Source organism: Acanthochromis polyacanthus, chromosome 17, assembly GCF_021347895.1.
Source record: "Acanthochromis polyacanthus isolate Apoly-LR-REF ecotype Palm Island chromosome 17, KAUST_Apoly_ChrSc, whole genome shotgun sequence".
Classification (NCBI taxonomy): domain Eukaryota; kingdom Metazoa; phylum Chordata; class Actinopteri; family Pomacentridae; genus Acanthochromis; species Acanthochromis polyacanthus.
The window spans coordinates 37,942,474-37,964,740 of record NC_067129.1 but is presented as its reverse complement, the minus strand read 5'-3'; the positions used below and the strand labels follow the sequence as shown (position 1 = coordinate 37,964,740).

Here is a 22,267-nt window from a genome sequence, read left to right as displayed (position 1 = left end):
AGCGTCGGGGTCAAGGTTTCATCAGACTGTCGTTGGCGCACATGATCTGAGAGAAATGCTGCTCTATAAATAGGATGCCGTGTCTTGCTCATCAAGAGCAACAGAGCCCAGATGACATCAGTCTGTGCCATATTTCTGCTATTAAAATGCCTCCATTCTCAAGCAGTTGGGAGACACCTTCAGCTGGTTAGTGGGAGGGGGAGGGTGGTGGTGAACTATAGGAGATTTGGCCACAAAGACAATGTTTTCGTACTTATCAGTTCAAATGATTGACAATAATGGTAAGAGTTCATCCCTCATTCCAGCTCCTGCCTGCAGAACTGAAGATGTTTTTCCACATGGGCATGTCAAATAGAATCATATGATAAGTGCCTAATGGCCCTGCAGTTACAGCTGTACTATATCACTGCCTCTCCCTGATGAATGAGGCGTTCATAGGGCAGTAACTTATTATTATTGCAGTATTCGTCCTTTGATCTTCCAGCAGTTTTAACCCTGGAGTTTTTTAGCAAAATAGCTTTGCAAATGGGATCGGGCCTGGTCTTGCCCCAGCTTTGGGAAGAGGAGGCCTGGAGGTGTGCTGAAGCACCAGCGTGTGGGAAAACCTGGCTATAGAGGCATCACACCTCAAGTCTTATGGATGTTTAGGTCGTAATTTCTGAAAAAAATCAAAGAAATTCTATATTTTGTGACTGATCTGTGGTATTTTTGTTCACTTCCTCTGCATGGAGATTGATGATTCTTGTGCCTGCTGTGGAAGGTTTCATTTAAAAGGGGGAAAGCCCAGTTTGTTCTTCAAAGAAACTGAATATAGAGGTGCTGCCCTTGAATCCTTGTTCAGGAGCCACAATAAACCACAAGATGCCATTCTTGCCAGGACATTCCTCTATTAATGACAAAGGCGAATGGTAAGTCTCATGGTGAAAAATGAAGAGGGAAAGGAGAAGGAAACGGGCGAATCAGAGACATGGAGAAGTGAATGGGTTGATTCAGAGAAATGGCAGACAAGGTCACAGGGCGACCCACCCCGTTCCTGTCTTTCTGACTGCTTCAAGGTCAGGTCTACCAGGTCTGTTGACAAGAAAATTTGTTGCTTTGATTTGCCTCTTTTGAATCCCTTTTTGTTGTCACCAGCCCCTCTGTGCTGCTCACATTCTCTCCTGTTTACCTTCCTAATTCTCTTTCCACCCTCCCATCCTCCATTACTCTGTCTGGCACATCCCAGTTCTCATTGTGCAGCCTGAGCCGCTGGCCCTCTTTAAGATCTGCATTAGAATGTTGTTTTTATATAGCAGCAAGCGGAGGCATGTGGAGCCTCTTTTGAACTGCTCGGCAAACAGATGGAGGTTTTCACGCTGCCTTTATGAGATTAAGTGAAACATTCCCATAAAAAAGACATTTCCCAGTGTCCCTTCACCCCTCTCACTCTCCCTGTCTCTCTCTTTCTTTCTGTCTTCATCTCTGCCTCTGTTACTTTCTGTTTTTTTATGTCTGACTCGCCTCAGGCTTGGGCAAGGGCACACTGCTGCTAAAAGTGAAGTGGAAAGTAGACAGGTTTGTGTTACCAGTAACTGCTTCCCCAGGCAAGCAAGCGAGCACCTAGCATCTCTCAGAGTTTAGAGGAACACCAGCAAACAGACCTTGTGAGTGCGACCCTGCAGGCAGGGAGAGCAGGTCTAGTTTCTGCTCTACAGTGTGAACCTCTTTAACTCTGACTCAGGTAGCCTCATGCCAAATGCCCTCTCTGTTTTTTAACAGGGGTTTGACAAAACAGATTCACAGGGCAGACAGTGAGGCTATACAGTATGAATTCACCAGGATACAATGAGACTATTTAGACTCTGGTTTACATGGGGTAGATGCCTGACAGCTACCAAGCATGGTTCATTTAAAATTGGCTTTTTTTTTACTTTATTTTGAGCAACATGATGTTGTGTTTGAGACCAAATCAAGCTGAATTCTGGCTACACAGGTATATATGTGAGCTGTACTGACTTACCTTTGATCCTAAAGTAATCGTTTTTTCTGACCTCTTAGTATCTGTTCTGTTTTTTATTTTATTGTTTTTTGCTTTTGCTTTAACTGTGGCACTGTGGCTCTCTGGATGCTGGTCCTCCACTGTGATCCAGACTGAAATATCTCAACAATATATTTGAGATATTTGCCAGGAAATTTTGTGCAGGCATCTGTGGTCCTCTTTTAGACTGAATCCTACTGACCTTGTGTGATCCACTGTTTTTTCTGCAGCGCCACCACAAGGTTGACATTTGTGGAGTTCAATGAAATTTCTTTACGACTGTCAGATGGATTGCTGTGAAAACTGCATTTATGTCATCCACAGGATGAATTGTAACATAATTGTGATGACTGATTTTTTGTTTTTGTCTAATGCCATCATCAGGTCAAATTTAAAATTGGTTCAGCTTCAGCATCAGTGCTTATTGAGAGATGCTAATGTGCTAAGCTATGATGCTGAACATTTTAGAAATGCTACATCACCATTTTTATCATTGTCACCATGCGCATGTTTGCTCATGTTAGCATTTATCCCAGTGCTTAAGTGCAGCCACACAGTGTTGCTTTAGGCTGTTAGTTTTGTTATTACTGATGAAGTAACTTCAGCCCCAAGATCTACTTTCTGCTTCCAGAACTGAAGAATGAACATCCACCCAATCGTTTGTTATCTACACCTACTTTATTCTGTGTGGAGCTTGCTCACCCTTTCTGTGTCAATAGTTACATCTCAGCCATTTTGAGGCAGGAAGGGATTCATTTTATGGAGAGAAGAAACGTGTAAATATGTTGTTAGTTCATTTTCTCAAATGCTGCACTGAAGTTCAGTTCTGAGTATTTCTAGTTGATACTGCTTTATTCTTAAAGTCTACTGTATTGTTTGGCAAATCTGTTTTACAATACAATAATTTCATTAATCCCCGAAGGAAAATTCAGTTGTCTGGGGTCTCATCTGTTTACCTTAGAATTAAATAGTGTAATTGATGATGGTAAGAAAGATTTTCTGAATCTTTCTGTCCTGGAGCTCAGGGATAGGAGCCGTCCACCACTGATGTTTCGTTGTTCATTGAAGCAGATATCAAGTGGATGATCCATGTTTGTCAGAATGGCCTCCATCTTGCTCAGTGCCCATCTCTCCACCTCATCCTCCAATGAGTTCAATCTGATTCGACTACAGAGCCAGCTTTTTTAATCAGTTTGTTCAGACGCCTTGCGTCCTTGTTTTTTAAAGTCCCCCAGCAGACTGCAGCATAAAACAGGACACTTACTACCACAGACTGATAAAACATCTGCAGCATCTTACTGCAGATGTCTAGTGATCAAAGTTTTCTGAGGCAAAAAAAGTCGGCTCTGGCCCTTTTTGTAGATTAAGTCTATGTTTTTAGATCATTCCAACTTATTATCAAGGTGGACACCTAAATATTTATATGATGTCACCACCTCGATGTCCACGCCACAAGTGTTGACTGGCTGAAGAGGGGGTTTGGATCTGCGGAAATCTATGATCATTTCCTTTGTTTTTGAGGCTTTGAGTAGCAGGCAGTTTTTGTGACTCCAGTCACTGAAGGCACTTATCACATCATTGTATTCGGCTTCATGTCCATTTCTGATACGTGCCACAATAGCAGTGTCATCATTTTACCTCATCATTTTATGAAAAAGTATACATTGGTGTTAATTTAACTTTTCAGCAGTATAACAGCTCCATCACACATTTTAATGCATCAGTAATAACGCTAATACAGTATAAAATACATACCAATATATATAATAATGTACATTAGGAAGGCACTCATAAAGAGCCTTTTATTTTTCTACTACTGTGTATCAATAGCTGAGGATAGGTTTTTCTAAACTGCCATACTGAATATAGGACTTCTAGACTGTGGTATTACTACTTGTATACAAAGTAAGGCTGTGAATGTTTCTTCCACCACTAGCAGTACATGATTTGCATGTGTTTCCATTATTACTGCCATTATTTGAATGATGCAAACAAAAACGAATCTGCATTATTACCAGGGGATATAAAAGAATTTGTGATGTGAAAAAGTAGTTGTATAATTTCTAACTTTAAACAAATGTCCCATTGACTTAACTGAAATGAGATTCACATCATTTTAATATAGCAGATTGTAGTGTATGATATTCTTGCAATTTCAAAATAAACAAGTTTTTAAAAACTTATTTGTATCTAGGTTAACCTCATTTACAGACAGCATGTACGTTCATTTGTCACTTTGCTGCTTGTGTGTGTATTTGTGCGCACGCGCGTGTGTGTGTGTGTGTGTGCGCGTGTGTGTGTGTGTGTGTGTGTGTGTGTGTGTGTGTGTGTGTATGTGTGTTTGCTCTGCAGAAAGACATGGCTTACTGCATGGCCTGTTCCAAGAATGAATTCCTGAAGGCTTACAAGAGCTGTTGAATGAGATGGAAGGCTCAGAGCTGGAATGATGGGAAGGAGGGAGAGGAAGGAGGCTGCTCAGCACTGAAGGAGGGGTGTCAGCCTCTCACTTACAGCCCTGATTAAATAACAGGATGCTTTTTGAAAACAAGAACATTATCTGCCTCTTAAAAGACCGGGAAAGGCCCTCTAATTGGCTTCCCCTGAGTCTCTGTGTTGCCGCCCACCGGTACGAGCCAGTCACAAAAAAATTAGTAAATTTTCAACCTCATCTAGTTAATGCTGTCAGCAGCACCATAGGAATGTATCAACATACCAATACCAAGTCTGCAAAAAATCTTTTTCCATTCAAAGAAGGATTCCTCAGAGATGAATCTCTTGATGGAGTGCAATGCAAACAATAAAGAGATAGTGTCTCCTCTGTGTCATCGCATGGGCTTCTCATGTGGCAACTTTCACAGTTGAAAATTTTTTTTTAAAGCCCCTCTAGATGTTCAGAGAAATGAGAAGAAAACATTGGAGGTAGGGTTTGATATGTTTGTGTTCCCTGGTAGATCAGAAGAGTTCGTGCATCCAGGGATCTAACTCTTCCATCGCCCTCCCTGCCATCTAACCAGGTGGTTGACTTAATTATACTTATTACAGTCAACTGTTGCTGTATATCATGATAGTTACATCTGCAGTTAATTTTAGAACCATTTCAAATGCTTACACATCTTCAGTGGATTATAGTGATTGTTTAGAGGAGCGGTAGTCATAGTGTTTGTAAAGCATCAGGGGACTGAAAATGTCAAATATAGTAGTACACGTCAGCGCTAAAGATGTGGCTGATGTGTTTCAATTAAAAAAATCAGAGGCTGGTTTCTGGTTGTGTCGAATAAAGATGTAGTTGTACAGTTATTAGTGTCAGTACTGCTTTGTACTTTTTAAATTTTCTGGTTTTCCCAATCTGCTCTAACAGTAAAACGTGATTAATTGATTAATTAAAAAACAGCAAAGTAATAATTAATGTTTCAATTAATTATTGAGTGGCCTTATTATAATCATAAACTTTATTATTTATAAGCCTTATCAACAGTCTGTAGAAAAATTTGTAGAAAATTTCCATCTTTGCTGCCCCCCTGTGGTAGTTTGATAAAAGACATTGTGTAGACATCAGTGTACTTTACTTATGTCATTGCTTCTTTCCGGATTTCACTCTTCTTTCTAATGTGTATGTGTATATACATATGTAATTACCTGTTTTAGACCTTTTTGCTGCAAAAGTATTTTTTTTCTTTGCAATTCCAAAACGATTTTTAGCCAGCTTTAAAATGATTGAGCAGAACTAAAAACATTTTCAACAGACAATTTGTTTATGAAATGGTCAGAAATAACAGGACAAGGCATAGTTTTCTGTCAGATAAATTGTGTAGTCATCTCCCACTGGCCCATACTGAATTTTTTTTCTTTATAAACTTGGGATGCTTGTTCTGGTCAGGTGAAATTGCTGTGGTTTAGCAGGATTGAAAAGAAATTTTAGTAAATGCTAATAAGAAGACGTGTATTCACTTTCTTGCAGCTTGTCAGATGACAAAATCAATTGTGATCCAGCATCTGTTCTTTTAATTTGAAGCTAGAATGAGGAGAAAATTTCTGTCAAACAAAATGATTGCATTAGTCAGAGGTCTTTGTTGAAATGTTTTTTCTTTCGCCTTTTGTCAGATTCGCCCTACCTGATCCGCCCTGCTTTCAGACTTTATGCTAAGCTAAGCTAATCATCTACTGGCTCTTGCTCCATATTCAGCATGGGAGTGGTGTAAGCCTTGCACTTCTCCTTTATGGAGCAGTGTAGCTCACAGTAGCAATTTTTCTTCTTCTTGACACATTTACTCACTGTTAACTGTCTGTTCACTCTCAGTGTACCACCATTGGGATCCTTTGGTTTACAGAGTGATGTATAAGGTCATATGGTGGAGTGCTTCAGTGGAGTCAGGCCTCCATCATCTCCATCATCGGTGCTGTCACCAGTGGCCACATCAGTTTCATCTGTCCCCCTCAGGCTGCTGACCATCATTGCTCGGCCCTTTGATGTTTCGAGGATGTGTTTAGTGAGCGATAGTGTATCAGATGACATTGGTCTTTCTCTGTCACCTTGTGCTTTGCATTTCAAATGTGTGTCACAGTGCAGGGCCTGCTAACGAGAGGGGAGAGGAGGGAGAGACAAGGGAGAGAGAGAGAGAAAGGGACAGGCTCAACTTCAATACTGTGAGTTCTCTAAGTGACCTTTCTTACCTCCAGACAGGCAGATCAGGTTTTTAACTTTTTCCAATGCGTTTCTCTCCTCCGCACGAGAAAGGTGGCCAAGCCCAGCTTCTGGATTTATGGAATCCCTCTCTCTTTCTCTTTCTCTTTCTCTCTCTCTCTCTCTCTCTCTCTCGCTCTCTCACTGTGTGTGCGTGTGTACGTGTGTGTGCGTGTGTGTGTGTGTGTGTGTGTGTGTCAGGATGAATGGAAGGTAGCAATAGGAGGAGTGTGTGATTCAGGCCCACCCCCTCAGGCTCAGTACTTTTTCTGAGTGTAGAATCTACACACCTGCCCTGACATGCCTGCCCAGATCCCCTCTCCCTCCTTTCTCTTCATACAGTACATGCCCCACCCCCACCCCCTAGCAGCCCCACATCAAAGTACCTCTGTGAGTAATGGATATCCAGCAGCACCACACCCTTCCCTCCTCCAACCAGCTCAACTGCCGCTTAGCCAGTAGCAAACACCCAGCAAGCACGCAGCAATTATTCGCATACAATTAGACTTTAATATAGTTTTTTTGTTTGTTTGTTATGTAATTCACTGAAAATAAGAAAAAGCAATAGGAATATAGCCACTGGGAAGATTTTGAACTCACCAACCTCTTATTCAGTTTGGCTCAGGGTAGTTTTCGTGAGTGAATAGTAGAAGTATTTACAGGAATTCTACAATACAGAGTTTGGGGTTGATGGTGGATTTTGGATTGATCAACTTGAAACAAATCAAGAATGTATTTTTTATTGGAATCTTTATTTACAAATGTCAATTGTGAAAGTAATCCTTTGTCCGTTATCATAACTGAGTCCCACTATTGAAACGGGAAGTCCCTTCGAGGTGCTGAAACAACTGACAAAAACGGTGATGCATCTGCTCCATAAATGCATTGAAGTAAAAATCAACATTGAAAAAGGCAGCAGGATTTTCCCTAGGTTTAAATGTTGAAAACACAGACACTGACATCATCCACATTCCTCTAGCCATGATCTGCAGTTGTCAGTTCAACATGTACTATGAAAACTGAGATGATCATTAATACATATTGTCATGCATGAAATTACTTTTTATGACTTTACATTCAGTAGTGAGGCTTTATTGTGTTTATTATATTTCTGTGCTTATGGATTAGTTATTAAATGATAGCATGCCATGTTGGTTGAGTCTAATTATCATCAGGCCCCCGCAGATCACTATGCAGTGGCTTTGTTTAGACTGTATGCAGTATTCCATCAAATGCCAAGTTTTGGGATTTTTTTTTAATATTTTCAAATTTTTTCTATTGAAAATTCAGTAACTGGGAAATTTCGTTGAGATATTGCTGTTCCCCTCATGATTAATTGCAATAACTTCATCGAGACCTTTAACTTCATGCCCCGTTTCCTCTGTCTTGCTGTTTTATTTTTCAGTTATTGAGTGAGCACATTTTAGTTACTGCAAATTGAATCCAAACATTATGGAACTTAAGTTTTAAGTTTTCAACTGTCCAACACTTTGGTGTCAGCTGTACTTTAATGAATGCTTGCTTTGTCTCAACTCAGGTGACATACTCAGGGAATATCAGCAGCAAACCATCATATTGTCACTGTGTGTCTATGCTGTTGTCATTAGCATTTAACTGCATCTGTGCACAGTGTCACAGAATTGCTTGCATGGCTGTAAACACTTAGTCTTCTTTAATAGTTGGTTTTCGAGCTGCTATCCTTTCAAATTTTGGCAATTTCAGCAACTGTGCATAGCATTAGGGCTCTCATAATTACTACATAATCACCTGATTACAATTCTTTGGGCTGATCATACTTACTTTGCATAATTGCTTCCACTCACCCGTATAAAAACAGCTGAAAGTAACAGAAATATCATTTTTGTATCTAGGTTAACCTAATTTACAGAAAGTAGATGTTAATTTGTCACTTTTTCAGTTTAAAAGGACTAACTGTATGTGCTGAAATTCAAATTTTTTGATAAACTATATTTTACTGAACATCTATTGACACAGATTTTTTTGGATTTAGTTGCAAAGCTTAACATTTGTCATTTTGTCCAATTTGCAACAAAAAGGTGACCCTCAAAGGTGCTAATGTGAGTAATTGACCTACAAAATGAAATTCACAATTAAGTCATTAATTGCAATTATTTGTATGACAATTAAGTACCAACTAAAACATCAAGATCTTGACAGCCTAACGAAGCAGCTCAGCCAACAGTCTCTCAGTGACAGCTGGTCTGATGTCACTGCTCACATCACTTATCAGGTAAACAGGCCAGTCAGAATGACTCTGGATATCACTGATTACACCTCTGGTGATTGTTGCTATTAGACAAAAAGAGGTGCACAAATCCCATAGCCCTGAAGGGTCGTCTAATACTTTACGTTAGATTGGAGTAAACACAGTGTCCAGACTGCACCTGTTTTCTGTGCCACTTGGCCCCCTCTATCATCACCAGCCCCCGTCTGCTCCTCATTTAGCCGTGTGGTGTCTCCCAGTGCCTCAGTAATGGTTCCAGTGTGCCGTGCCAGTCAGGAGAAATGACAGAGCAGAGAGTCGGCCTCAGACCTGTAGGCCCAGAGCTCTGCACTCTGTCATTAGACACTTTAATGCAGCAGCACCACAGCCTGCTCGCCTCACTCCTCTCCCGCCCTCCCTCTCTGTCTTTCTCTTTTTTTCACTCTCACTCCTTATTCCCACACAAATTATTCCACGGTATAATTTGCTCTTGCACTGAATGATGTGGATAGTCTCGCTGGGAAAATAGACGTACCGGGTTTCCACAAGTACCATAAAGTTAGATTGAGTTAAACAGAGTCTGTTTTTATCAGCGACAAGCAAAGTGCAGAATCAGTAGGCTTCTGGTCAACATGAGAATAAATAGGGATTTTGAGCTTCCGACTTTAAAAAAAAATCAATAAGTTAAAGGTTACAAAGCTACTGGGTGACGCTCTGAAAATAATTCTGTAATAACAGATGTTCAACTAATATTGCAGAAGGCAGGATTCAGTATGTCTATGTGTAATGTTGTCATAATTGCCCTTTCCCTTTTTCTTCTGTTACGTGGATCCTGACTGCAGATGAAGGGAGTTTGCGTGCTGGACAGAGCTGGCCTGAATGTGCCACCACATGAAACCCATGACAAACACAGAGAGATTAACAGGCAAAGAGTCCTGTCAGGAGAAAACCTCGGCCCCTCTCTTATGTGAAATAAAGACATCGCAGCAGTGTGTTTTGTTTCTGCTCCTTTGAGAACACACTATGATGCCAGGCCTGGCTCACAGACCACACTTCACCCAGGATGTCAACAAAACAGCGCTGCCTGGCACTGAGTAGGCCACCCACTGCAGGAGAGGGCAGGTCACTGGCTCTAGTTGATGTTTACACAAGATGAGCTGTGGTTAATACTGCATCTAGCTATGTGCTGCTCGTAGTACGGTAAAACATACAGAGATGTTGGATTGGTTTGTACTTGTGAGTCATTTTCTTCTGTCATCTAATCTCTTCTGCAACTTGAAGCCTTTATAACCTTTTTCTATGTATGATTGAAGTATCTTTCTAAGACGTTTTTGTGTGTAGACACATTTGTTGTTTTTACCCAGTTGATCCCAAATTAGTTTTATCATAAGATCCTTCGTCAGTAGACAGAGTTTAGTTTAGTTTTAATTCAGCAGGGTTTGGGAAACAGGATTACAAATTATAGTTAAATAAGGAAAAAAAAATTCTGGTAGTTTGTGACGCATCAAAATGTGGACTTTAGGGATAAGGGATGCCCATATGGAAACATAAAGAGAATTAATATTGTAGGTATTTTTTTAAACTAACAAGTACTTATTCTATTTTTGTGTGGCACAGTATTCATTTCAGATTTACTTAAAAGCTAAACCTTTTGATATGCATTATCTCATATTCAATAAGACCTGCTGAACTACAAACCTTGATTTGGAAGGAATTTAAAGAGCATTTAGAACTTAAGTAGGTGCAAAAGAAGAAGCAGTAAATAGGGAAAACGTTAAACTAAAAAATAAATAAAAGCTGTAAAAGCTGCATCCTGGATGATCCATTCATCACGTATATCCACTTTGTCTTATGTCATGGGGGTGGAGTCTATCCCAGCTGACACTGGGCGAGTGGCAGCATACATCCTAGACAGGATACCAGTTTATCACAGGCCAAACACAAAAAGACAGGAAACCATGTATCACCAATTAACCTACCATACATATCTTTGGCCTGTGTGAGGAGAAAACAGCGACTCCTGTGTTTTTCCTGTTATGAAGATGTCTGCTGTGAACAAAGGACTTCAGCCAACCTAAAGATAATATAGCTCAACGGGTTAAGTGGGCGACCTGTGTACATGGGCTTCCCAATGCAGCAGCCCGGGTTGGATTCCCGCTCGCGGCCCTTTGCTTCATGTTTTCCACTGCAAAAGCATAAAGAAAAAGCAAAAAGAAAACAACACATAACTGAATATGTCAGAAAGCCCCTCGTCGGATGATAACTTATGGGTTATCTGTGTTTAATGCATACCGGTGTGCCCTCACAGTGCCTGACTCTGTGCCCTCAGGTGCTTTTGTGTTAATGACTTGCAGAAACCTCCTCACTAACTGCTTTCACTTCTCTTCCTCCGTTTCACAAAATACAGCAAAACTTGACCCATGTTTGCCCACAAACTCCATCTAAAAACCCAATAGTGTTAAAAGTACTCTAGAAACCACAGTAAGTTCCGATGCTGCAGTTGTTTCGGCTTGCATGCCAAATAATGTGTAATCACGTGTCAAATTGCACCTCATGAGGATGGGTGTTTACCTAACCACAGCCATATCTGTTTCATTTCTGACCAGGACAAACCTGGAGATGTTGAAACGCTCATGCTGCTAGCCCTTTCAACTGTCTTGTTAGCATCACTCCTGCAGTTTCATTGCACTTTTAAAGGTTAAATATATCTCCTATTAATCATGTAATGAGATCTCTCAGGCCACTGCCGGACCTGTGGCTCAGCAGAGGCACATGGTTTGGCAACCACACTGTGGTGCCACTACTAATACTGAGATATAATAAGACCATAGCAGTAGTCATTTTAGAAGTATATTATGATATATTTCTGAACTGGCCATCACTAGTCTGAAATGCACAGGACTGTCTGTGTGTGTTGGACCACAAGAGCGGTTGTCTCTGCATTTATCACCACGATTAGAGGATGTTTGGGCTCAGTGCTACATAGGGAAGTTATTGAACCCCAGGTAAAGCAAATTCCCACATGTCTAGCATCAAGCATTTCTTTTTTCCTCAAATGTGACCGCACCCCATTTAGGCCTGTGCATGTACTACAATTACTGTTCTTATGATACAATGGCAAGGCTGTTGCACCAGAGTTGCAAACCAAGTGATGTCTTCCTGACGAATAATACTATATCAGTACTTTGGCGTTTCAATACCACCACAATTCTGTGGGACTCTTCATTGCTCTGAGGAAATAAGTGTAAATGGGTTAAGCTTCTGACATTTGGTGTATACAAAGGAAATTTCAGTTTCTTCCTTGTCATGCATTGACTTTCTTTTTTGAAAGTGTTAAGAAGTGATCTGGGTTCAGTGACGGCTCTCCTCAAAAGAGACTTCTAACTTGATTAATGGATTAACTGAGTGATGCTTTTCCCTTTATTTCTCTAGTGAATGTCTTGTGTGAGAGCATGTGCACCTCCCTGCTTGCAGCCTTGGCTGCTGTAGGCGAGGGATCCCTGTTTAGTGTTGTGTTTGACCCGGGCCATTAGATGTTTAAACTTGTGTCTCCTCATTAAGCGTTGGCAGACGCCAGACACTTGAGAGGATATGATGAGACATTGATGAAACGCCTGGTATTTGTTTTCTCGCTATCTTCTGGTGATGCTGCCGGAAGTATTTCTGGGCTTTTTGTAGAGCATGCTGATGACAACAACATCAGTAACATAGAAATGCCTGATACAGAACATGACATCAGGGCAACCCGGCTCATGACACTGAGGACCTGGTGCACAGCACACACACACACAGGGACACACACACTCTTAATGTGCATTAAAGATGTTAGCAACTCTTCCTCCCATCAGGTTCTCTACAGGTCAGCAAGAAAGATATCAATGAGCGTCATTCACACCTTGACATTGACGCCATTAGCCATACAGCACACACTCACATGCTCATGTTAACATTGCACAATCTTCTCTTTCTTTAAAAGAAAAGATTACAAGATTACAAATGATGCATTGTAATCTTAACATAGACTGAATGACTGGCTGCTTCCTCCTTGTCATATTTGAAGTGCGCTGTTGATACAGTATTTATATCTATCGAAATATGGAATTTACAGCTTTCATCTGTAAACATTCCTCCGGTGACTGGAGTGCATCACTGTTTGGCTGATAAAATGACACTACAGATACTAGTTCTGATCAGGTGAAACTGCTGTGGGCTAGCAGCATTGAAAAGAAGTTTTAGTAAATGCTAAAAGTAAGATGTGTACTCACGTTCTTGCAGCTTGTCAGATGACAAAATCAATTGTAATCCCGTATCTGTTCTTTGAATTTGAAACTAGAATGAGGAGATATGTAGTATCTAACCTAAGATGTAGAACAACATTCGTTATTTTCCAGCTGAAAATGCACCCTTCATCGAACAGTTACACCTAGGACTTTGGCTACAAAGCAATTACTTGGTCTGAGACAACCAGTGGCTTATGGTGGCTTATGTTACATAGGTGTCAGAAAAATTTTGATAGATTATGCTTTGTTACTGATGATGTTCATCTAGTCCAGCAACAACTGAACCCCATGACTCTCTCCTACATATGCAATATATTTCACATGGTTTCAACATTTAGCATTACTATGTTATTGTCACTTGTGTTTAAAAGTGCAATATTCAAGATTTTGAACGTACAAATAGTATTAATATAGCAGCAGCTATGTGCCATGTAAAGATATAGGGTAATAATAATGTTCACTGTGTGCACTGTAGTCCAAGCCTCTCTGTTTTGTCTTTTGAAAGCCAGCTCGGTAATGCGAGCATGTTAGCGCATGTTAGTGCATGAGAGTCCCTCTCTTTGAAGTTGTTGACCATCCCATCTTGCAAATAGTCCAGTGGCCTCCAGCACTACAGTAAAATAGCAAAGGGTAGTCCAGCTAGTGCCCTGAACCCTTCAAAAAAAATGTATTCATAGTATTAGATCTATTTTCTTCTTTTTAGCTCAGTGTGTGTCTGCTGCTGTTTTGAGGCTCTCTTCTCCTTCTCTGCTCGTGTCTGTTATGCTCCAGTGACTGTGTGTCTGTTTCTATATGTGGGTCAGGAAGAGGAGACAGGTGAAATAAAGATAATGTTACTCAAGTTGACAGCAACTTGCAACTTGTTCCTTAATTATAGATATTCATTTTTCCTCCAAGCTGTTCATATATTGAAATGCCACACAGTGCATTAAGATGAAGGGATTTAGGGATACTGTTTGGCGCTATAACTTTAATCAGGGAGTGTGCAAATAAATAGCATGGGAGAGATGCAGCACACGTTAAGGGCCCAGTTTGCCTATAAAATGTGCCTTATTTGCATGTCAGGCTGATACTGCACTTATTTTCTTACATTCAGGATTTCCCCCTTTTGTTTTACTTAATCAAATGATCTTTTCATCCATTCATATTCTCTCGACAAATTGGACAAACGTTTAGATCAGACTGAAGATTGTGTCAAGGCCTTATCACTTACACACTCTGGTGTCCAGAGTCAGATGATAAAGTGGCAGGAGGAGATGTACTTTGGTCTGCATTGTGAGGCCTGAGGCCCATGGCATGACTGCCATCTAGTGATGCTTTGAGGTACTGACACACATATTCATGAAGAGTCCACTGTATAACTGACCTCTGTGAGGGTGATGTTGAGTGTTGCTTGGGTGACGAGCTGCCTGCTGAAGATGCACTTTTTCACTCTTATTCATATCAGATCCATTCAACAATTCTTCACAAATTTTACAGGAGTGATTTGGATGCATTGCTGTCTGTATGTTTTGTGTTTTAACTGTCATCTGTCCTGTGCTGTTTCCTTCAGGCTCGCATGGCGCTGGATAAAGGAGCTCAAGCTGTTATCTTTGATGTCAGCGATGACGTCAATGCTGCTGCTGAGGTGAGCGTGTAGGCACAGCTACAACTTTATTCTTTTATAAAACACAAGAAAAACAAAAAATAGCATGAGGAGATGTCACACTCATAGTGTTGCTGTATCTTCTTCCTCCTGCACATACACAGCTGCGGGAAATAGACTCCCTTCCCCGTCCAGTTGTTCTGGTGGAGGCTGATGATGCTGAGGAGCTGATGGGTTTGGTCAACAAGAACGAGGAGGCCAAAGTTGTCATTGAGATCAAGATGGAGGCTAAATGGGTAAGCAATAAAACGTAGAAACATCTCTGATTTTTCTTTCACTGGCTGAAAAAGGAGGAATTCCTGTGGGAAGTAGCAGAACAGAAAAAGGAAAAATGTACGTCATCTTAGCCGAGAGGTAATTTGTAAATGTTTTGGTGTGAAACACATTGATATTGATGTGGACTGAATTTTTCCCAACTGTGAAATTGGGCAAATTCATGTAAAGGCCATGCTAGTGTTCTAAGTTTTAAAAGAGAGTCTTTTATTTATGCGAGATGTGTCAAAAGAGTATAATTTCTGCTCTTTTTCCTTTTTTAGCCACATTATGATGTTGGTATCCTGCTCACTATCGTCCTGGCTATTCTCACCATCGTCCTAATCTTTGCTTTCCGCTACAAATGCAAGTCCAACAGAACCTGGGTGAGTGAAAGTAACACTGTTTGTAGGCAATAGATAGCCCGCCAGAGATCTTTCAGATGTTTTTTCTAACTTTCCTCTCTTGTACTCACAGGACTCTGTCCATCAGCAGACTATGCGGGCCATCAGTAGATTGGAGACTAAAACCTACAGTTCTCAGGGCTGCTCAGGCTCACAGCGCCACCGTGGGACCTGGGGTTCAGCCAGCAGCTCCAACTCCAGCCCCGTATGTGCCATCTGCCTGGAGGAATTTCAGGATGGGCAGGTAAGAGGAGAGAGAGTAACAAATATACTGTATATGATTCAGCTGTTTCTTGTTAGTTATTTATCGTCAGCTCTGCCTCTGGCTCATTTTCATCCCAGCATCTGAGGATAATCTCCTGTGCTCATGAGTTCCATAAAGACTGTGTCGACCCCTGGCTGCTGCAGCACCGTACCTGTCCCCTCTGCATGCACAACATCATGGGTGAGGACAAGTAGATTTCTGGTTCTGGTAGAGATGGCACAGATGCAGGAAGATTGAAGGAATCTTTCTATTTTACTGGCTACATCAAAATACTAAGGTCATTTTTAAAGTTTAATTTTGAGCAGGAAAATTTTGCCAAAGGAAACTTTGCAAAGTTTGTGTATTTCTTTTCTTTGGGAAACAGGTCTGTGCAGCTCTTTGGAATTTAAAATTTGGAATTTAAATATATTTACAATTTTAGTAACGACAGCCACTGTAAGGCATGACATAACTCACAGTTTGTAACTGCTGTACAAAATGAAATTACCACTGTATTCTGACACTGCTGTGCTCCACAGGGACCGAGCGACAGGCCCAGAGGAGCAGACTCCAACAGAGTCCAGAGCAAAGTCAAGGGTTCCTGCATCCTCAGCCTTACAGTGGCCCTCATAACCACCCCTTTCCCCAGCATGCTGTTCCCTTCTCTATGAGGCCTCACTATCCTCATGGGCCCTCTGGACCTTATCCCAATCTGGGCCACTACAATGGCTCTTCTCCCATGGACACTCAGAATTTACGTTTCCTCACCAGCAGGCCACTGGGCTCAGGCTGTGGGTACCACCTTTCTGCAGAGGGTCCGGGGAGGCCCCACAGGATTGGAGGTAACTGCAGGACTTCCACATACCACTACACCCCCCGTCGGTCATGCCACAACTATCGCTCATCCTGTCCAGCCCAGCGCAGCGCATCCAGCTCGAGACTACATCACTCTGTCTCCGTCACACCACAGGCCCGTGGAGCACTGACCCACAGCCGGCAGGACGATGGTAGCTGCTCAGGAGCCAGCTATCACACAGAGCGCAGTGGATACTTGGCTGACGGGCCAGCAAGTGACTCCAGCTCTGGGCCATGCCACGGTTCCTCCAGTGACTCAGTTCTCAACTGTACTGATGTGTCCCTGCAGGGAGTTTATGGCAGCTGGTCCACCTTCCGTAGCTCTCTAAGTAGTGACTATGATCCTTTGGTGTATTATGGGCCGGGTCCTGGGCGCGCTCCTCGCAGAAACAGTCTGGAGGCTGGTTCCCAGACCCGGCCCAGGTCTCTGGATTCTGTAGTGAACAAAGCGGGCTGCCCTGAAGAACAGCCGCAGACTGTATTCAGCCACATCCACTACCACCGCCACAGACACCACCACTATGAGGAGGGGGAGCACAGCCAAGGCCCCAACAGAGGCTCAGATGAGGAGCAGGGAGCAGCTGCAGCTGCCCCTGCTAACCTTGTCCTGGACAAAGACTCCCCTGTGTGCCCTCCAAAGCACAGCCCCTGCCACTGCCCCAAACCAGATCCCACTGATCTGCCCAGTCCTGTGATGGAGTGTCAAGACCATGACCCCAGCAGCCCCACAAGACCTCCTGTCCTCGTGTCCCCCATTCCCTTACAGCTCCAGCCCCACTGCTGCCACCAGGGACATGCTGCAGCTCCTCTTGGGCGAGTGGGGGGCTGTGTGCTTGATGGTCCTTCTGTTCGTTTCCACCAGAGCCTGGATATGCAGGACGATCGTAGCATCCACATCCACTACGGTCAGGGCCAGGGGTTCTGCTGCTCTCCCCCTGAGCTGCACCCTGCCTTGCTCCCTGTACCCCTCATTCTGGACTCGGGGGGGATGGATGACTGGTCTTGCTGTGCCGGAGCCCATGTTGTTTGGCAAAAACAGGTGCAGCAGTCCCACTCGGAGCCTCAGCTCCTGGGACCTGGGATCTCGATGGACCGGTCACCCTGCAGGTTCCACCAGGGGCCTGCTGCTGACCACAACACAGACATTTGTTTATACTGCCAGTCATTACACCACAGTCAGGGTGGGTGTCACCTCTGTATCTTTAATAATCAGTTGTCTGATTTTAAACCATAATTTCCACTGACTACAATCACGGTCTTGCTTTCTTAGCTTTGACCATCATTTGTGTTGACTTTGTGACTCTGTCGTATTGATTCTTTGTTTTTCATTGTAATTTAAGTGTGACTTGATGTGTTTTTGTGTCCACAGGATCAGAAGAGGAGTCTGGAGTGTGAAAACTTGTTGCATCCCCATTATCACACTGCTACACAGGAGCCATACTAGTATAGCCTCTCATCGGCTCCCACATCTTCTATATAATTCCACCAGCAAAGCCTTCATTCAGATGATTCCCCAGCTGCCTCCAGGATTCCAAGCTATAATGATGAAATGATCTTCATTACGAAAAGTGAAATTAGAATAATACTGAACCTTTTGTGATATTTAATATCAAAATATACTTAATTAATTGAACATGTGAAGACAGGGTGTTACTGGGGAACGCACCTCGTCAGTTATAGGAAGAATATTTACAAAATCATAAGTTCCCAAGCTCCTTGGTGACATCTAATGAATGATCCTTGCTTTGGGTGTTGAGCCCTCATGAAGTGAGAATCCATCTCTGCATCGCTCACTCTTTTACAAAATAACTTGATTTGTCTTTGAGGTACTTAACTCTTACATGCGCAATCTTCACCTTCCTTCGCTGAGTCCAGTCTCAGCTGAGAGATGCTTTTCTCTCCAGCCTACCTCAGCAAAGATTTCTTAACACGCCTCACACAGGGAGTCTTTAAAGGTACTGCTGTAGTGATTTTTTTCTTTTTTTCTTTTTTGTCATGTAGCTCACATAAACTCAACAAAAAAGTTATCCTCCCAGCAGTCCACCTTGTCCAAAAGGAGAGGAAGGTTGATGCTCAGCCCCTCAAGCAACAAGCATTCACTGAGGTTGCTGAGCTTGCCTTGCATGGGGCTTGTTTTCATTATTTCAATAATGGCAGCTGTTTTGCTTATGTTTGGATTTTTTTTATTTTTTATTTTTATTTTATTTTATTTTATTTTATTTTTTGGGGGGAGGGGGTATTATGCCCACCAGGGTAATTTTTTTTTGCAACTTTCTAAAGGAACTAGTTTGACTGAATTTTGTTATTGTCATTACAAGCTATTGTCTTGATTTTGTCATTTCTCTTGCCAGTGGTTACTTTACATGTTTGACCTCGGTGCTGTTTAATCCCGGGATCAGTGAATAGGCTTCATCAGAAGGATAACAATTATATCCTCGACTCCTCTAACTCATCACAATGTTTTATTATCCTCCTAAAAGGTTAAAATTGTCTTCCAGCATCTAAGGCTCTAGGTAAAAGCTTCCATACTGCAGCCATAGAAATGACATAATGACCATAAGATAGCATAAGTGGAGTAAAGCCATGCTAGATAGACCCAATAACATCAGCTCGGTTTGTTGTTGTAGCAGTTTAACTAAAGCTTAGTGTGCCTTTCCCATAATTTCAAAGTGTAATGAGTAGTCCCTGAAAAATATGTCCAGAACCATCAAACACTGGAAAAATGGGAAGAATTCATCTTAGTTACAGTAGTAATACCAGAATCAGTGAAAATCCTTTGTTGTGGTAAATGTGCATTGCCAGTCCCTGTTTTTGAGCTTAAGGCACTTGAAGGAAGATCCCCATTGAAGCAGAAATCAGAGGTGTTGGAAAGACTTTTTACAGTGTGATATATCTAAAAATGTTTAATCATGTCAAAACTGCGAACAGCCAAAACAAGGTTTAGTCTTTTTTACCTAATACTCCCACACTGGCAAAAAGTGTTTATATTCCAAGAAAATAATTGCGGTTAAAAGTAGGCCTCACTATGCCATCAAAGATGGCTCACTTATCTTCTGTTTAACCACTGATTTCTTCATGCTCACAGACTAACTAATCTGAGATCAGAGGGGTAACTATTCTGTTTTTAGAGCAGACTTTCCCTTAAAGGCTCACTGGAAGTGTGATTTATTTTTGCAGTCAGACTGCAGATACAGCCGAGAAAGCACTCATGGATGTTGCAGTTGCACTTACTAAAACCTCACATGACCCTCATTTATTCATTCAAACTGTTCATAATCCTAAATCAGGACCCCCCCCCCCCAACTCACAAAGCTCTTACCTGTCTAACCAAAGAGGCAAAATCTTTAACACTTTGTTGTGTGTGTTGTGCCTTTTTCCTGCTCCAGGCCTTTCTTTGAATCTCTGCATGATTCTCTGTGCTGACAAGAGAGAACATGCTAGAACTGAAGTGCAAGTCATTTTGAACTCAATAGTTTTGGACAATCATGCAGAATGTTTCACCTGCAGTCCCTCATACTAATACCTCACTTTGAATGTGTCAACACAGCGTCCTCTAGCTAAAGTATCAGGGTTTCCTTTTCATACCCAAACAGTCTCAGAAACTGAGATGGAAATGACTGAATTACAAGCAGCACTTTGGCTTCAGCAGATTTTTATATAAAATGAAAAACAACATAAAATCATAGTATTAATATAAAGTAAGCCCGAAACCATCAGCACATGAAAAAAAAAAAAGCTTTTTGTGATGCTGCAGAATATCTGGTGTGATTTCATCTTGTTCAAGATCTTTGTCTTTGTGTTGTTTATGTGTTTGTTTTTATGTTTTTCAAGAATAATGAGCTGAAACTGCCTTTTTCTAATAGAGTAACAAAAAAGTCCTTCCAGAACTTTAAGGGATGTGTCAGTATATTTTGGATACTTTGTGTACAAAAAGAGAACAACAAAAACACAAATGAAATAGTGTTGTATTTTATATATAATAGAACATTTCAATATAGTGACATGTCACTAATATATTTATTTACTAATATATTTATCCATTTTGTCCAGGTTTGAAAGAAAGAGTGGTTTCTGTATAGACTGAATGTTTCTATATGGAAACTGACTGGTGCCATTACAGATGTATCAACCTGTCTTCATTCCAATTATATGCAAATAAATTATTTTGAAATAAAATCTCTGTGCTGAATTTTTTTTTCAGGAGAATACAAAGAGAATGTTTGCATGCCAGCATTGTGAATAAAATGATACACCTGAAGTCAGCCTGATAGTTTTGGGTCTACTTCCCAGAAAATTAATAAAGATAATTTATTAATAATTGCTAATTTTATTTGATCTCAGATAAATTCTAGGAACAAAGTTTTCTCTGAACACGGGGAATCTCTCTCTCTCTCTCTTGCCATGCCTCTAGTAAAACCTGCCAAAGGTGTTCTTGGGAAGTTGGACATTTCTTTCTGACCTTACGGTCCAGTTCGTCCCAAAGCAGTTCAATCGGATTTAGGTCTGGTGACTGGGCAGGCCATTCCGTGATAGATAACACTCCAGCTGACTGTTTGCTCTCTAAATAACGCCTACAGAGCTTGGATGTGTGCTTGGGGTCATTGTCTTGTTGCATGGTGAAGTTGGTTCCAATTAGCCGCAGTCCAGATGGAATTGCATGGCGTTGAATTATGGAATGGTAGCCATGTTGGTTCAATATTCCTTTCACTCGGAATAAGTCTCCAACCATCCCTGCTCCAAAACAGCCCCAAACCATTACGTTTCCACCTCCATGTTTGACTGTAGGTGTGAGGCAGTCTGGTAACATTTTCTCTCCTGTTCTGCGTCTCACATACGTTCTTCTCTTAGAACCAATAATCTCAAATTTGGACTCGTCTGTCCACAGAACTTTCTTCCAGTCATTCACTGTCCAATTCTTGTGTGCTTTCGCCCACTTTAGTCGCTTTGCTTTATTAGCAGCCTTAAGGAGTGGTTTCTTGCAGGAAATTCTGCCCATCAGCCCTGCATCTCTGAGCCTCCTAGCAACAGTTGATGTTGACACTGGTACATCACGTGTATCATTGAGCTCTGCTGTAAGCTGAGGACGAGTTAAGTGTCTGTTGCGAAGGCTGGACACCCTGAGATACTTGTCCTCTTGTGGAGTGGTACATTTTGGCCTTCCACTCCTTTTTCTGTCTTTGTTGGACCCAGTACTGTTTTTTCTCTGCAGGCAGTAGTAAACGCCTTTTAATGAAATCTTCAATTTCTTGGCTATAGCTCGCAAAGAATAGCCTTCATTTCTCAAAACAACTACAGACTGGCATTTTTAAATAGAGATTTGATTCTTTCCTGCCATTTTTGAAACTACTAACACTAAACAAGATGTGTCACTGCCTTATATACTACCCTGTTTCAATGCTCAAAGACCAACCTGTTTTCCATGCATCAATGCACTAAATCATGGTCTATAAGGCATTTAACCTACATGCATATAATGAGTTAGTATGTGCTCAAACCCTGTTGTAAACAGAAACATATGAAGTGGATCAAAATACAGCTGCATGTATTTCATCCAAAACCTACTGGTAATGACTGAGGTGACAGTTTGATGAAAATTGACCTTTTTGTACCAATATCTGTACATTTTTATATTTATTTGATCAAAAATAAATCTTAATACTGTTAA

The 22,267-nt window shown here is 41.4% G+C and overlaps 1 protein-coding gene across 1 annotated transcript in view; it reads left to right on the top strand.

Moving 5' to 3' along the window:
* LOC110965831 (E3 ubiquitin-protein ligase RNF43) overlaps window positions 1-19,905 on the top strand; it is a 126,974-nt gene extending 107,069 nt beyond the window's left edge. The window contains exons 3-9 of the mRNA XM_022214994.2: window positions 14,755-14,829; window positions 14,952-15,083; window positions 15,384-15,485; window positions 15,577-15,747; window positions 15,846-15,948; window positions 16,287-17,783; window positions 17,972-19,905. Coding sequence (XP_022070686.2) covers window positions 14,755-14,829; window positions 14,952-15,083; window positions 15,384-15,485; window positions 15,577-15,747; window positions 15,846-15,948; window positions 16,287-17,783; window positions 17,972-17,997 — 2,106 coding nt within the window. The 3' untranslated portion in view covers window positions 17,998-19,905. The remainder of the gene's footprint in view (window positions 1-14,754; window positions 14,830-14,951; window positions 15,084-15,383; window positions 15,486-15,576; window positions 15,748-15,845; window positions 15,949-16,286; window positions 17,784-17,971) is intronic.
* Window positions 19,906-22,267: the final 2,362 nt, after the last annotated feature.